Source organism: Polypterus senegalus, chromosome 18, assembly GCF_016835505.1.
Source record: "Polypterus senegalus isolate Bchr_013 chromosome 18, ASM1683550v1, whole genome shotgun sequence".
Taxonomy (NCBI): Eukaryota; Metazoa; Chordata; class Cladistia; order Polypteriformes; family Polypteridae; genus Polypterus; species Polypterus senegalus.
Window position 1 is genome coordinate 28,935,932 of NC_053171.1, and position 16,697 is coordinate 28,952,628.

At 39.7% G+C, this 16,697-nt stretch overlaps 1 protein-coding gene across 2 annotated transcripts in view; it reads left to right on the forward strand.

Moving 5' to 3' along the window:
- Positions 1–15,049, forward strand: part of rcor1 (REST corepressor 1) — a 92,004-nt gene extending 76,955 nt beyond the window's left edge. Inside the window, exons 4-13 of one of the 2 annotated variants that reach the window (XM_039741123.1) lie at positions 2,338–2,390; positions 2,627–2,788; positions 4,510–4,628; positions 4,720–4,798; positions 4,947–4,997; positions 5,832–6,035; positions 6,653–6,730; positions 8,916–8,973; positions 9,369–9,583; positions 12,647–15,049. In XM_039741123.1, coding sequence (XP_039597057.1) covers positions 2,338–2,390; positions 2,627–2,788; positions 4,510–4,628; positions 4,720–4,798; positions 4,947–4,997; positions 5,832–6,035; positions 6,653–6,730; positions 8,916–8,973; positions 9,369–9,583; positions 12,647–12,688 — 1,061 coding nt within the window. In that variant the 3' untranslated portion in view covers positions 12,689–15,049. The remainder of the gene's footprint in view (positions 1–2,337; positions 2,391–2,626; positions 2,789–4,509; positions 4,629–4,719; positions 4,799–4,946; positions 4,998–5,831; positions 6,036–6,652; positions 6,731–8,915; positions 8,974–9,368; positions 9,584–12,646) is intronic. The other variant, XM_039741124.1, reaches the window with a different exon arrangement.
- The last annotated feature ends 1,648 nt before the right edge of the window (positions 15,050–16,697 follow it).

A 16,697-nucleotide genomic window follows, 5' to 3' on the forward strand; every position in this document is an offset into this window, starting at 1 on the left:
GTGGCGATTTAAATGCAAATACAAAAATTTGACTTTCCTTTATCCCTGGACCTGTGCCGTCTCATCTGAAGGGTTTGCTTAATCATGATGAAAGATATGTTTCTGTCAGGGGAGTTTGCCAAGGGCTTCCTGGATACAAGGTGCTGCCCCCAGAAGCATCAACCGAAACCTGACTGTTCTGAACACACAGGTGGCCGCCTAGAATATGCAGTGAGCAAAACTGAGCTGTTTTAATATTAGTGTGTGTCACATCCAGTTTCAGCTTTTGTAGCAGTTTCCCTTAAAGTGGCTGTAGTGTCTTATGTGGCTCAATTTAAAAAACAAAGGTTTGAAAGGGGAAAAAAAAGTGTTTTTTTTCCCCTTTTTTCAATGAATTGTAAATTATCTCTCGGCTGGACTTAAGACTGGTTATTAAAGGGCTGCTTATGAAAAGGGGCCACAAATGTTTGCTGTGGTGCCTCTCGTATAATGTTGCAATTAATAGATATTTGTAGATTTGGAGTAATGTAATGTTAAATGTGATGTTAGTTTTGCAAACTAAAATTTGGCAGATTTCTGGGATCCCTAAAGTGTTTGTTTTTTTTTTTCTTTTTCTCTCTCAAGAAATAGTTTTATATCAAATTTAAACACTGTTTTAGTGCGATATGTTCTGGTGCCTCAAAGATGCTTACAGAATAAAAATTTTAAAAAACTAAGCTGCAATAAAACCTCTAATGCAGATATTCCTGTTGGTTAGAAAATGTGTTACTGTCTGCTTTATGAGGTAAACTTAGTTTGTCAGCAAAATGAAGATTTTTGGATCCAGTATGATGTGCTTGTAACACATCCGTTCTTCTTTTTCTGTGTATAGTTAATATGTACTGATTTTCTTTACCCATTCTTTGTCCATTTAAGAGCCATAGTGACAGGGTTCACTTTTGCTTTGAAACTATTACAGGCAGGATAGGTTGAGATAACTGGGCATAAAGAAAGTAGACATAAGTAAAAGGGTTCACCGACAAAAGCGCGATAGACATATGAGCGCCGACAAAACCGCGACGGACAAATGAGCGCCGACAAACCCGCTAACTGGTTTTCGACAAATGTGTGCCGACAAAATCGCGAGAGAGGCCAAGAGAGTGGGACGCGTACATGCGCATTATGTACACGTTATGTGTTAGGTTATAACTGTTATAACTCCTGATGGCATGCCGCGAACAAATAACTCAGCCGAGGGTTGGCATAACGCGTCGTATACAAAACGGAATTGCCAGCAGTCAGGCAGCCAGCAAGTCTAAATACGCTCAACTATCGAGACGTCTTGCTGCAATTCTTCCTACATATGCAGGGCGTGATCTTAAGGACTATCTGCGTGCCATACTGATGGCATGCCGCGTCTCATAATATTGACTTCTAAAATAAACATTATTATATATGCTTTAAACTAGTAATTCATATTTAATGAAACTTTCACGATTTTGTCGGCGCGATTTTGACTCCCCGTTTTAATCGGTGCTATTTTGTCGGCGCTCATATGTCCATCGTGCAAATGTCGGGTCACAGGTAAAAGGATTGTACATATGAGTAGGTGCATTTGGCAGATCAGATTTGCACTCAGACTGAGCCACATATTCCCTTTTAACTGCCATTTCTTTAAGGTCATGAAGCGTAAGGTGTATATTCATAAATAGGTGCATTCATTTTATTTCTGCTAACTGAAATTTAAACATCTGGTGGGTGCATTGTACATGGGATCGAGAAAAATTATGAGCAGTGCAGTTAGGAGCATTTAGAAAGTGGACTTTGTTAGTAGAGAAATACCTAGATGGCTGTAAAGAGATGAAAAAAGTCACACACTTGACTCTTAATTATAAAGCCATATTATTTTAACACTGCTAAAGATTCTGTTTGTCATGGGTGTTGAAGTGGACAGCTTATGTTTTGGGGGGAGGTAGGGTATTATAAGGGTTAACATTTCAAAACACAGAAATTGACCGTTATTATCTTAAACTTTTACAATTACAGGTGTTCTGCTGGTTGAACCAATTCAGCCAATTGTGAACCCTGTTACATAACCTGAGCTCTTCTCGCTGTAAGTTCTGCAGGGTTACCTCACCTCACAAGAATATTCTACCGTCAGTTTCTGGTATGTGTCCTGGCCAGGTCTCTTGATCACACTTTGATCGTCATTAAGGTTGCTTGACCTGAATCAATTTAACTGAGCTCTGCTGTATGACATAATTCGATGCATGCAAGCCATTTTTGTGTGTTTTTTGAGGTAGATGTGTGTGAAAGAACACATGCTGTATATCCTTATATTGTGAGTTTTTTTGTTTTTTTTTTTCTTCCATCTTACAGTGGATGAGTACATTGCAATTGCCAAAGAGAAGCATGGATATAACATGGAGCAGGTGAGTCTGTTTTGGCCTTTTTTTCCTTCTGTATGTGGGAGTCTGTGCAAATTGCTGTGGATGTCCTGCTTTGTCTGAGTGCATTGGGTACTATCTCTTAACTGTTGAAGCCAATATTGAGTTGTAATGTTTCTCTCATCTCTCTCAATCCTTCTGCACTATGGATTGAAGATCCTTGTCCCTTATTTTCAGTGTTTCTTTGTATGTGCTTTTACATATGTATCCTTTTCCTTTAGGCCTTGGGAATGCTATTCTGGCACAAGCACAATATTGAGAAGTCTCTTGCCGACCTGCCAAATTTCACCCCATTTCCAGATGAGTGGACAGTGGAGGATAAAGTCCTTTTCGAACAAGGCTTCAGTTTTCATGGAAAGACCTTTCACCGGATCCAACAAATGGTAAGACATTTATTTGGACTGTAGACAAACTAGTAAACCATGTAATGGGGTACTACTACCAAAGATTTACTGTGTGATGTGACAAATAGTTTAAAAATGGAATGACCTGCAGATAGCAACAGATCTAATTGAGCATAGTAATGAGTAGGCCATAAAAGAACTGAACTGTTTGTGTATGCACATCACGCTACTCATGTTAACACTCCGTTTCTCTGTAAGGTGGCGTAATGGAGCAGCTTCTGCCCTCAGTTCTTGTCCGTTAATTCTGATCCCCGTGTAGTTTCTTGTCTCAGTTATGTAAGTGAATCCCCCTTATTCTGTAACTGTAGCACCCTCCTTAATGATAGTGACTGCCCAGCTTTCATTGTAAAGTCTATTTTAAATTATGCACTCCACTGTAGTTCTGGAGTCTTAACTTGTTGCCTGACAAGTGTATTCCGATCTTTTAATTAATTCCAAGAAATCAACTTCTCCCCTTTCTGTTTCACTTTCTCTTTCAGGCAGTATGACTTACCTAAGGAGTTGGACTGGTGACCACTAGTTTATTGCTTAATAAATTTAACAGAGTTTAATTATAATTTACAGTATAAAACGTGCTTTATCCCCAAGACTATTAAACATTGTTGTGGGGCAGGGGCTGAGAGGAGTTCAATACTTAGAAATGTTTCCACCTTCCTTACTTTTCCCCGTCATATGTACTTTTTTTATCATTAAGAATCCTGTTTGAATTCCTTTTCCCAACTTGTCCACATCATAGGAGGCTCGTAAAAAGCCTACCATTTGCTTCATATGTCTGGCTTTTCTTTCCACCTTAAACAGTGGAAGATTGCTGCTTGTAAGTGATCTTTTATTGCTTTCAAGTACAGTGTTTCACGAAAATGACTACTGAAATAAAAAAAGTTAATTCAAACTAATATACAAATAGCCTAACTATTGATGAGACAAACACAAAATGCCTAATTTGGTGGCTCTCTGATACTTTGCAGCTTCTGTGACTGTTAAATGCAATTCACAATATCAGCTGCTTGCTATATTTATGTATGTATCTGGCAGGCTATTTACTTGTTCTAAAAAACATTATCTTAAGCAAATAGCTTTGTGAACTCAAATCCTACAACATGAACTAGCAAGTACAAAGATGTACTATATATAAATGAGGTTGTCTTTTTTTCTCGCCTGAGAGTCCTGAAAAATGGCTATCTTTGTATTTTTTTAGATTTAAATCCATCCATCCATCCATTATCCAACCCGCTATATCCTAACTATACAGGGTCACGGGAGTCTGCTGAAGCCAATCCCAGCCAACACAGGGTGCAAGGCAGGAAACAAACCCCGTGCAGGGTGCCAGCCCACCGCAGGGTGCGCACACACTCGGAACAATTTACAGTCTCCAGTGCACCTAACCTGTATGTCTTTGGACTGTGGGAGGAAACCCATGCAGACACGGGGAGAACATGCAAACTCCATGCAGGGAGGACCTGGGAAGCAAACCCGGGTCTCCTAACTGCGAGGCAGCAGCGCTACCCACCGCGCCACCCTAGATTTAAATTTGATCCAGAATATGATGTCCTTTACTATATAAGCTAGAAATTGATTGGGCATTAAAAAGTAAATGTGCTTGCTGAATTAAAGTATAAGGTTAGCGACCTAACATCAGCACGATCCCTGGGATGCCACTCTTTTTATGCTCTTGTGTGACATACTTTCTCTTATTACTTCAGTTGCCAGATAAGTCCATAGCCAGTCTGGTCAAATTCTATTACTCCTGGAAGAAAACACGGACCAAGACAAGTGTAATGGACCGACACGCCCGGAAGCAAAAGCGGGACCGAGAGGAAAGGTGTGATGTGTGGATGAGCTCTGCCTATTTTGTCTGTGTGTACAGCAGATACAATGACATTTGTGACATGTATGTTTTTTTCGCCCCACAGTGAGGAAGAAATGGAAGAAAACATTGGGAATAACACAAGTGATGCCGATATTGAGCGTGGTAAAGAAGAAAAGAAAGAGGTACTAGAGTCCAAATGTAAACCCCAGTCTTGGAGTTAGCCTGGGGCTGTCTGACAAAGATAGCACAACTAAACAAAATGGCTCAATTCGTTATTCTCTCGTTTTGTGAAATATCTGCTAAGTGGTTTTTGGGTGCTGTCATTTACAGAATGCCACTGGACCAGAGAAGTCCGAAGTCAAAGCAGAAGTCATTAATAAGGTACATTTGCCTTAGTGTTTTTCGCTTTGCCAATCTGGCGGACACCTAGGTTTTGGCTTCTCACTTAACAATTGGAGGTCCTCTATGTCAGTGCTTTTGGCAGAAAGACTCTCTGAAGAAGTAGTTTCAAATAATGAGGAGGCTTGGTTTTGTTTACAGATAGGGTGTGTTTTTTCTCTTCTAATGGGTTAATCAGCAAATGGTACAAAGTGGTGACAGTGGAGTGAAGCAGAAGCCACCTGGAAACAAATTAACCTAAACCTTAAGTTCTCATTCCTCATTTAATCTTTAAATTACTGCCCTTGGTTAACTTCTCCATTTTCATACTTTGCAATGTCAGAGGAAATTACCTTAGGGAATTTTTGATCAGTTCTTAAACAAATATGTCATCCTGGTTCTGCTTTGAAAGGAAGTTGTTTACAAGGATTAGGGGACACTTGTGCTGTGGTGTCCAAATCATTTGGAGATATTTCAGGGGTGTGTAAGGCTAACCCTGGACTGCAGCAGCAGCACAGCACGAGTTTCATCCAGTCTGAATTTTAAAAATGCAAGGAAGTTTTTCGGGATTTTTCATTTTACTCTTTTTAAGTGAGTGGGGTGGGGTCTTGGAAGCTAAATATTCACTACTGTGCGGGACTTTCCTGTGTGCAGCCCAGTGAGCCCTGTTTGAAAATTCCCCTTTTATCCTCTGGCATTCAGTCTCACCACATTCTCCCATATGCCTTTGGCCCCCGGAGCTGCTTTATAGTGTTGATAAATATTTAGCTTGCTCTTTCCTTGATCATTTTTCTCGCTACTTCAAACTTGTAAAATTTTCTTTGTTTCATGGTAAAGCAGGGATTGACACCAGAGAAACCCAGTCATATCAAAAAGGAGCCTCAGACTACTCCTGGTAAACACCAGCATCGGTCTAAGAAAAAACCCCCCAAAGGGATGCACCTCTGCCAGAACGATGTCAAGGCCATGTCCGCTAATGCAACTTCAGCAGTCAGTGTTCTTCGGCAGCTGGATATGGAACTGGTTTCAATAAAAAGACAGGTAATTTTCAGGCTGCCCCTAATCTGTGTGTGGTGACTCTTGCAATGGATGCTAAATATGTGCTGTGTACCAGTATTGCCACAGCTTAACAGTGTTTTTTGTTTTGAGTCTTTTCTTCATTCACAAGGTTTTTTCTAATACTGTTAAACTAGACAGGAGAGTTGGCTGAAGCAGTTAAAATAATACATGTTCAATTAAACTTTGCTCTGATTATAACTGTTGCCTTCTAAAAAAAAATAAAAGCACTGATGAAGCAAAGACAGTGAGCCCTTCCCTTAGTTCACCCCTAGCATTACCATCTTTACCACGCTGGCCTGAGATGAGCAATCAATACCTGTCGAGATTAATCTTCCTCTGTACATCAACACCCCACTTAACTGTATGCATGTGCTGCACCACTTTGTGTGCTCTGTTGGCGGTGGTGCTTTCTCAAGGGCCTTAATTTAGGGTTTTAGTGGTGGTAGGAGGTCCACACTGAGGATATAAAGGTTTCATTCTAAGGTTCACATTTCCAGGAGCTATAAGGTAGTAACCCCTTCTTTAGTCTTGCTTTATGTACTAGAATTCAAGGAGAGGAAAAAAGGCTGAAAACCACCATCACCATTTTTCTCCTGCAGATTCAGAGTATTAAGCAGACCAATAGTGTCCTTAAGGAGAAGCTGCAGGATGGAATTGATGATTTTCGACTTCCAGAGGTAAGGCTTCATTGCCTTGTACTTCCTGATCGAGTCACACTTCTGTACGTACTTCGCATGTTGCCGTCTGTTTACTGTCGTTAACATCTAGGTAGCATCTGCAAGATATTATGTTAATAATCTCATACAAAGCAGGGATGTAGAGTTTACTCTAGCAGTATTTCTGTGTTGTACATGATTAAGGATGTCCTGTTTTATTCTGTTAAGTTATCCATTTGCTTTTGAGTCACAATTCATTCCCCTCAACCACTCAACTGTTTCTCTTGCCCAGTTTGAATTGGCCAGCTTCCCCAGCCTTTTGCTTTCTCAATACAAAAAAATAAAAAAAGAGTGAACTGTCTCTGGGGCATGCCGATTCATATTGGTACAGGGTATCTTTAATAAGAGCCTGACATTATGATCCCATGAAGATGAGGTTTTCATTATTACAGCTAGGCACCAGTGGTCCTTAACTCAATGTCTTATTTGGAGCTTTCAGAATGACTAGATGAAGTAAAGACAAATATGTCCTCCAAATCCCCTGCTGCTCACAAGTGTAACTCATTGTATCTGCCTTTTCTAAAGGGTTTTAGCGCCATTGTGGGTGTGTATCAAGGGTAATGGGGATATTTTAAAGGTTTGTGTGTATAAAATAAATCTGACAAATGTTGAGCACAAATAAATAAAACTTCCCACGCTTCGGATGTTAATTCGGAGAGGACATTCTTAATATTTCTCCCACTCATTCATCACACTTTAGGTGTGTCAGCATGAACAAAGCTGAATATCTGTAATCATCCTCTCTGTGTTTATGTTCATATCAAGTATATATTACAAAATAATATGCTTGATGAAGTTTAAAAGTACCAAACTGTTTTCCCTGAAGTATTAGTCTAAATTGTATGAAAAGCAGGCCTGGGAAAACCCTGACCAATTATGATAATTAATGATGTGTCTGTTTTATGGCCTATAATGACAATCTTGAGCATGTCAGGGTTATAATTAAAATGTATTAATGAATATAGTTGAATTATGGTGATCTCTTGATGCTTTAATTATGACCACAGCATCCCAACAATGCATTTCACTTACAGAAAATATTAAGTGAATTGGATGTGGAGCTAACATTATCTTTGAGACCAAGTGGTTACCTGATATCTTACTTTAATAGGGTATTGGAATCTTCAGTTATTAAACCCACCAAGAACCAATAGGTGTGACACGGTCTTATGTTTTTTGTTAGTGCCTTCTCACGTTTTATAAAGATCTAGTCTCCTCCACAAGCAAATGATAAGCCGAGATACCACTCTATTTACAACATGCATTATGACATTTGATGTTGATTTATCACTACCTGCATCTCTACTGGTGTCAGATTTAAGCTGCTTCCAGACCTCTTCCATTATGAGTCATGCTTCTTTCTTTGATCTGATGACCACAGGGTTAACACATGGCTCCAACATTCTTGAATTACACACATAAAAATGGTGGGTGTCATTGTTTGTGGTGTACCTCTATGATGGTCTTACTTGCTCCTAGCTAGGAGCAATTTTAACTGAAACCTGTTAAGGTAATTTAACTGCCTATCATATGATATTTTAGAACTATGTACCTAACTTCAGAAAGCTTATTTAACCAGCCAATTCCAGATTAGTCCATGAATATGGTAGTTGTGGAATTTCCAGATTACCAGCTACATTCTTATACACAGCCCAATCCTATTGCACATTTCTAAATTTACCAGTCCATAATAAGCATGTCTAACAATAGTTGAGTCATGCATAGCTGAATAGGATAAGTTAAGACTCAGCCCAACAGTACATAAATGGTCACTGAAGACTAGTATGGGCGTGATTAAATGGAAAGGTCTGTTGGCAGACAACTGGCACATTCTCTGTAAAGTGCTTGGTCCTTTTCTAGCAAGAACATCAAAAAAGTAATGGGACTGACGATGCTAAAATGTACTCTCAAATGCTTTGCCATTGAGTTAAAATGATTTCCATTTAGAAAGCCGAGAAGGTTACAAAGAAGGTTTCTTGCATTTGAATGAGTCACCATGCTGAGCTTACGGCCACAAGGTTTGTAGGTTGAATCAGTTCTACTGTACATATTTTGTGTCTGGGGCTGTTTGGTTTCAGAAAGCAATATTTGTTTCTTGTTCGTCTTTGATTTGTATTATCAGCAGTTGTGTCCTGTTTTTATTCAGGTTTCTCAGAAGTTCAATGCCCGATGGACTACTGAGGAGCAGCTTCTGGCAGTTCAAGGTGAGAAGTACAAACCTACTTGTAACTTTTTTTTTTTTTCTTTCATCTTTTGCATTGAATTCTGCTTCCATAACGCGGAACATTGCATGTCCTATTTAATCATACATTATAATTGCATCAGTGAGTGAGTCATAAAATGGAACTAGTAAATTTTCGTATAAATACCCATCGGTATTTGAACTTTTATGTTATCGTAGTGTAAAATCCATATATGAGCTGGCATTCAACAGCAATAACTTGTCAGTTTTTTTCCATGCAAGCACGTTATTCTACTGTGAATAACTGTAGTCTAGTACATCAATAAAAGTCACTGAAATAGCTGCACTGCTATTTCTGCTGTATTGCCTGGTTGTAAATTGACTCCCTTTCAATTGGTTTTCCTTTTCAAAATGCAGCCATTAGAAAATATGGGCGCGATTTCCAAGCCATTTCAGACGTCATTGGCAATAAGTCAGTGGTGCAGGTGAAGAATTTCTTTGTAAATTATCGCCGACGCTTCAACATTGATGAAGTACTGCAGGAGTGGGAGGCAGAACATGGGAGAGACAGCCAGAAAATGGACACATCACCCGATAGCACCACAACAAAAATACCAGAAGAGGAGGAGGAGGTATGAACCCATGTTTTCTGTCCACTGATGTGTCTAGGTTAGATTAGATTCTGTTTGTCCCCAGTATGTATAAGATTGTGTGTGGTATGTATGCATATTTGTTCAGGGGTTCAATTATTAAATGGCGTTTTGCCACCTATTGTGGGAAACTGCAGACAATGCTTAAATGAACTGCAAATTCCAGTATTCCCTGGAACACTGCATAACTGGGCTGCTTTGGTGGTTGCTGCAAGAGCTGCTGGGTGAAACAGGAGGGGCCCTAGCTTTAAAAGTGAGCCATAACAAGCAGCCAGGATCACAGTTGGTGGTGTGTTTTGTTTCACCGCTTCACTATCCCATCGGATTACAATTACACCCATTGGATTACAGTTTTCTCTGGATTTATGTTGTTCTTGTCCTGTGCCTGCTTGTTCATGTGAGTTCATATGGGTTGGAAAACATTTCTTCACATACATCGGCGTCATGGTGGGACAAACCTTTACATAACTTTCAGGAAGCTGTTTGCAGGGGATGTCATTTCTTAACTACACCACCATCATCTGCATCTTTAAAAAAGGACTGTGTTGTGATTGTTTTCTGCCCGGTTTTCTGTTGGATTGTATTGTATCTGTAGCATTATTACTACTGTAAATAGATGGACATTTATTATAATTTACATTTTATGAAAAGTTACAGCCCACTGAAGAACTGCTGAACTGTGCACTTTGTCTGGGGGATGCCACACATCTTTGTCTTGATAGTGTAGTGATTGTTCTATCTCCTGTTTCTCAGTTTTTTGCATCTTATTTTCTAATTATAAAAAAACTGAACAATCATAAAATCTTGCATATGAATTTGTCTCCTTGGTTTAGCTGCTGTGCTTCTTGTAGACATATATAGGTTGGTAGTACTGCTTTATGGGACTAAGAACTGTGTAACTTAGTGTTTTTATAGGTCTGTTCTCTGCGTACATTGGGAACTTTAAGGACTAAACTAGGCGGTACATATAATTGGCAGCTTCATCTCTATGCAGAACTGGACATTTTCAGGGCCTGGATGAGTTTTGTGTGTTGTGGCCATAAGCTGAGATGGATCCTGAGCAGTACGGCCACTTGGTAGAACTAGGCAAGGTGTGTTGCCCTATATAGGTGGCTGTGGGGTCAGCATGAGTTTGAATTCTGTCTAAATCAGTTGACGTGTGTCTGTTTTGACGTCTAAATACCAAATTCAATAGACTGCACATTGTGTCTTTGGAAACAGCTTTTTGCTTTCCACTAGGCTACTGTTGTCTTTGAATGGCACCGATTATTCCCACCTGCCACACTAGAATGTAGAGTGGGGGGGTGCAACCTCCTAAGCATCTATTCCACTAACCAAATATTGCCTCTCTGCATTTTAACGTTCCTTTCACCACAAGGCAGCTATTGTCTTTTAAATGGGCTGGCTGTTCATTTTTTTCCCTCTATGACTTTTGTTTTGGCCAGAAAAGACTGGGGTCCTTTTCACACTACTACACGTTCATTTAAAAAGGCAGACATTTTGCTATGTTTTTGACTTTTGTCCACGCTACCCCAGTGTTTTTAAACCCATGCCACAGACTTCTGAAAATGAAGTGGACGGATGAAAATGAACATTTCTGTAAATGCTGACCCCATCACACTCTGGTAGTTTCATGCTTCTTATTAGTTGGCCTTTTCCAGATTGGATCCTGCTCATTACATCTTATTCCCTGATTGGTCACCCTTCATTTGGCGTTGGGACCATAACTCCAGCATAGTGGACACGATCACTTTCCATGGCGCTTTGTCACGCTGTTTACCTGTATGCATCAAAATTGCATTTTTTACAGTTTGAATGCTGCGTAAATGTGCAACAGTAAAATAACTTACAGGGCACTACAGTTTATTGATAAATCCCATATGTCATTCAGTATGGATTTCCACAGCAAAATTACTAGCAAGGTGCTTAATGAAGTGGAGACGGGTGTGTAATGCAGCTGAGCCCTCAGGATTACAGGACAAAGACACGAAAGCATAATGCAGTAAAGTGGAGACAAACAGGGGTGTGCATGTATTTGTTTTCTCTATTGAGTTGGTTTTACAAATTTTTGGTACAAGCGATACGCTGATTACTGTTGACTGCTTATTTATCATCAATCCGTTTATGAATAAACATAGAGCTCATCACTTTATTTGTGTCACTTTAACATTTCCTGTTCTTTTTTTTTAAATGGACAAGACTACTGTCGCCAGTTTTGAAGACTGTTCCTTTGAACTCTGATCAGCGCATTAATGTGACAAGGGAGCCGTTCTCTGAGGCATCTTTTAAGAGTTTCCTTCTTTCTCTATGCTATGCACACACTAGCAGAGTTCTGTGCATGCTGATATTTCACAGGGTTGTGAATTTTTCATCGCACATGCTCCCTTCAAGGAATTGTTTTGACAGTGCATACAAACATAGGCATAGGTGAAGATGTACGTCCTGTGGGTTTTCGGCCATTTCAGCATGGACTGGTGGGGTCGTTTTAGAACATTACAACAGTCTAGATCACAATAGACCAATAAAGCTTGCCAGTCCTATCCACTTAATTCTTCTAAAATAACATCAAGTCAGGCTTTGAAAGTCCCTAAAGTCCTACTGTCTACCACACTACTTGGTCATTTATTCCATGTGTCTGTGGGTCTCTGGTTAAAGAAAAACGTCCTAATGTTTGTGTGAAATTTACCCTTAAGTTTCCAGCTGTAAACGCCTCCACAGATTCTTTTGTAAACGATGTCAAAACTCCAGACAGAGGTCATTTTCATTTAAAAATGGCATTCTTAATAAAAATGTAGTAGTGTTGATGTAGTCTGACTGCATGAGAATTTTGAGGATTCCTGTTTACTGTGTGAGAACTGTAGTAGCACACTAATAATTAAAAAAAAAAATATATATATATATATACACTCTGTCTCAGGGTGATCCTGTGTCTTCGCATAAGGCAGTTCCTTTATTTTTATATTTATATAAAGTATGTTCTCTCAGGATGCTGGACTTTCTTCTTACACAATGCCTATGAAACAATAACTCTCCTTTATTTTCTAGGTTCCTCCAGTTCTTAATGTGCGATACCCATCTGCATCTTGAAAGCAAGCAAGGGGCTCTGAAACAGTTGTGGACATTTTTTTTTCCTGGCCATTGTTTTGTAATGGCCATTTTCAGTGCAAAAGCACCAGACCACCTCAGTCAGCCATCCTCTCACGGCCTCCCTAGAGAACTATATAAGCTGTCACCAAAAAAAAAACAAAAATTGGGAATAAAGGGCCATCTCTAGTTCAGCTCCTTTGTTATCTCAAGTCATCCTCATGGACCCCCCTGAACTGCTTGTTTACTTTTACTTACCCTCAAAGGAGATCCTTCTAGCTGCTCAATAAATGGTAAGCACAACTCCACATTGTATAAAGTTTGTTAGCCCCCAAATCAAATAAGGATTTATAAATCAAGCTTGAAGACCCCACCATAGCACTTTCATGCCACCTTTTGGCTTGCTCTCTGTGAAATTCTCGTGGAGACTGAATGGAGCGGTCATGGGTTCATTTTCAGGGATGTCGGACAATGAGATAACATTGCAAAAAAAAAAAAAAGAAATAAATAAATAAGCAAGTGTGTGCCAGGAGCTGTATTTGGGAACTACTTTTGAAAAGAAAGCATTATTTTTTTTCAGTTGCTTAAAGAAAAGAAGAGCTTTTTGTTGGCAAAAGATAAGGAGTGGCCTTGTGTCCTCAAGACAATTCAAGGAGCCAAAGGATAAGCATTGGCTGCGTGGCAGAAGACATTTTGCCCAGCAGCCTTTCTTTCCCAATCTGACCCGTCTAACAAGCTGCTGAGAGTCTGCTGCACAGTTACACCTTTTTAATGGTTTTAAAATCTACACAAACAGGTCCTGGATCAGGCCACTTGCATGCTGCTCCCCTGCTTTTTCTTGGGACATTTTCAGAACTGTGGCCATTGCTGCAACAGCAAGACAATGTTCTTCTATCTTATTTTGGTTAATTCTATATTTTATTAAATAATGTGAATGCCATAATTGTATAAGGTTGGAAACAGAGGGAGGGGGGGTTTGGGAGTTTGTTTTTATGATAGCATTTTGTGTAATTTATTCTGTGCATAATTAACAATAGTGTATAATTAATGTGTATTTCACAAAATGCATTATACTTTAAAGTTATCTGCGGGGAGACAGGGCTGCTGAGAAAATTCTACCTACAAGGTTCCTGTTGCTTTGTAGGCATTATTTCAATTCTGTTTGTTTGTTTGTTTGAGAGGCTTTGGGTCCACTTTCCCCACTTTGCTTTGCTGCAGGCTACTTTTTCCTGAAAGTTGGCATCAGGTACCCGAAGTTGGGCGAGGCTTTCTTCCTCTCCTTTCATGGCTATAGTAGACCATTCAGTCAGCCCTTACTGTCCTATCAATATTAGCCGTGTTTCCTCTGATACTGTAGTTGTGAGGGTCCCCTTGAGCCTTAATTCCTATCGCAAGCATCTGGGAGGAGCAGCTAGAGTGGCGATAAAAGAGCTCTGCAGGTAATAGGGCAGGACATCAATGGGGGTTATGGGGTACAAGTTAGGAGCTTAACATGGATGAGGAGCCCAGCTGGGGATCATAGAAGGTTGTGGTGGAGCCCAATTTTGAAGAGATTCTCAATATCTGAGCGAAGGATTCAGCATGGAGGAGGGTCAGACCCTCACTGGGTCACAATTGCTGGTTTGCGGACTATAATTTGTGTATATTATGTGGAGGTGGGGGTCATTTTGTTGTTTTTTTTTTTTTGTTTTTCCTCTGACTCTTAAGAATACTAAAAGTAAAGAGTGTTAGGGTTTTACCAGTTCTCACCCTCCCCAATCCGGTTACTTTTCTAGCCCATGTTCAAACTTGACTGTACTGTCTCCTCATCCTCTTTGACACTTCATCTTCACTACACACACTGTAAAATACCAGGAGCCTACGTCTTGATGCCTTAATTCTGATTGACTCGGACCATGTCTAGGCTGTGCCTGCTATCTGCTGCCACGTGTGCCCTTTACCAAACCCAAGGTGCAAAATGGTTTCCCACACCTGTGCTGTGAAGCTGGGAATGTCCCTCCCACGCCCCCGGCACAGTTCACATAGCTCTATGCATGCAGTTGTGTTTACATTTGTGTGCTTCCGGAAACGCCCTCAAGCACAGAGTCTGGATCGAGGTGGTTTTACATTTTGTTTTCATAAAATGCTCCTTTTTAAATTTTCATTGTTGTCTGTGAGTATGTCAGAAATAAGAGATTGTAATAAATCACAAATGCATATATAAAATGTAACAATTTTGAATACATATTTTTCTTTTTGTGGGGGAGTGGTGTCCATTGTTGTGAAAATTTCAGTTTTGCATTTTCATGAAGCATCATTTTCTATTTATGTTATGTTACATTCAATGGTGATGGACTGTCATGAACATTTGTTAAAAAAAAAAAAGTGCTAAAAATGTATAAAGGTGTTTTGTGTTTTTTTTTTTGTTTTTTTTTTAACTTCAATCCACATTTAAACTGAAATCATACTCATTTGTTTTTCCTTTATCTTAAGGTGTAATCAGAAAGAATTCAAGTTTATACAGTTTTTGGGAGAATTGACCTTGATAATGTGCAGAAAAAAAACTGAATCCACTACTTGCTGGTAATGATATAACGGTTTAGGCTTCCCCTTTTTAATCAGCTTGGTCTCTTGATGTCACAGAACAGCAGGGGCAGCTTGGAGAAGGAAGTGACATAGCAAAACATGTTGCGCTCATTCAGTTCAGTTTATTGATGTATAGTGCTCTTCATTGAGTGCAGGCCCAGAGTGCTGCAACAAGTTCACAACTTTACAAGTTACTATTTGCGTAACGCATGCCCAATGATACACAATTGTTGAGACACAGTACAACAAAGCAGTTCTAAACAGATTAATATTAATGGATCCTAACAATATCTGTACATTAATAAATTGTTGAGCTATGGCCAGTTGTCAGTGGAGGAGAGGAAAACAAATACTCCAATCCGCAGAATCCCTAGGGGAAGTAAACCTCTGTGGGGCCACGGTCAGTTACAGCAGACAAAGTTGGACATGGTCACAGTCCTGAACATCTCGGTCAACTGGCTACCCACCTCATCCTGGGCTCTCTGCAGTAAAGTCTGTACTGAGTTGTCTGATAAGGTGGCAGAATATTTCCGTCCGTTGATTCCAAGACTCCCAGTAACTCTGATGTCTTTCCATGTGCATTAAACAGCATGGCAGTAGAGCATTGTCACAAAGTGCCACAACAAGATATTGAGAAGATGTTGAAGACGGTCGTAATACTTTTAATTAGTTATATTGTTGTACAAATGACTAACAAACAGAAATTCAATATGCACAGCTAATCAGCAGCTCTAGTCAGGGTATGCCAGACTAAAGTCCTGAGTCTACAGCCAGGATTCAAAAGCTAATACTGAAGGGGCATTTCTTATATTAGCAGGCCGATCATTCCACAACCTCTGGCTGCATCAGGCTAAATCTCGCCCTCCCACTGTTTTATTAATCTTGGGAATCTTTATTAGGCTGACATCGTGAAATTTTATTGTGTACTGTGGTTTATAAGTAATGATAGGTTCAAATAAGTAAGTAGGGTCTTGGCCATTAAAAGTTTTTCTTTTTTTAGGTAAGAAGGAGGAGGATTTTTGAAATTTGTTGTCTGTTCTTCCCAATTCAGCCAAGCTGCCTTGCCCTTCCACTAAAAGTGTCTTTGATGGTCTCCAAAAGGTGACTTGAGAAAAAAGCTAGAATGTTTTATCTTCTACAGTAGGTCAATTATTGACTCCAGATTTCCAGCTTGTTGAGCCATTTCCTGGTGGTTCAGTCTAGAGTCAAGCCATCACAGCTTCCACTAGTGCTTTTCTTGTCTTTCTGTTCATTAACTCCCATTACTACTGGTGTTTAGAATATCTCAAAGTTCAGAGTGTGATCGCTAAGGCTATCTAACTGTTTCACACCCACCAAGGTAACCACAGCTTTAACATTTGATGCACCCTTTGAGTCATCTTACTTAACGTTTAAGTTCAGTCCTACTTCTTCAATGGGGACCAAAGGTTGTCATGCTGTCAATTAC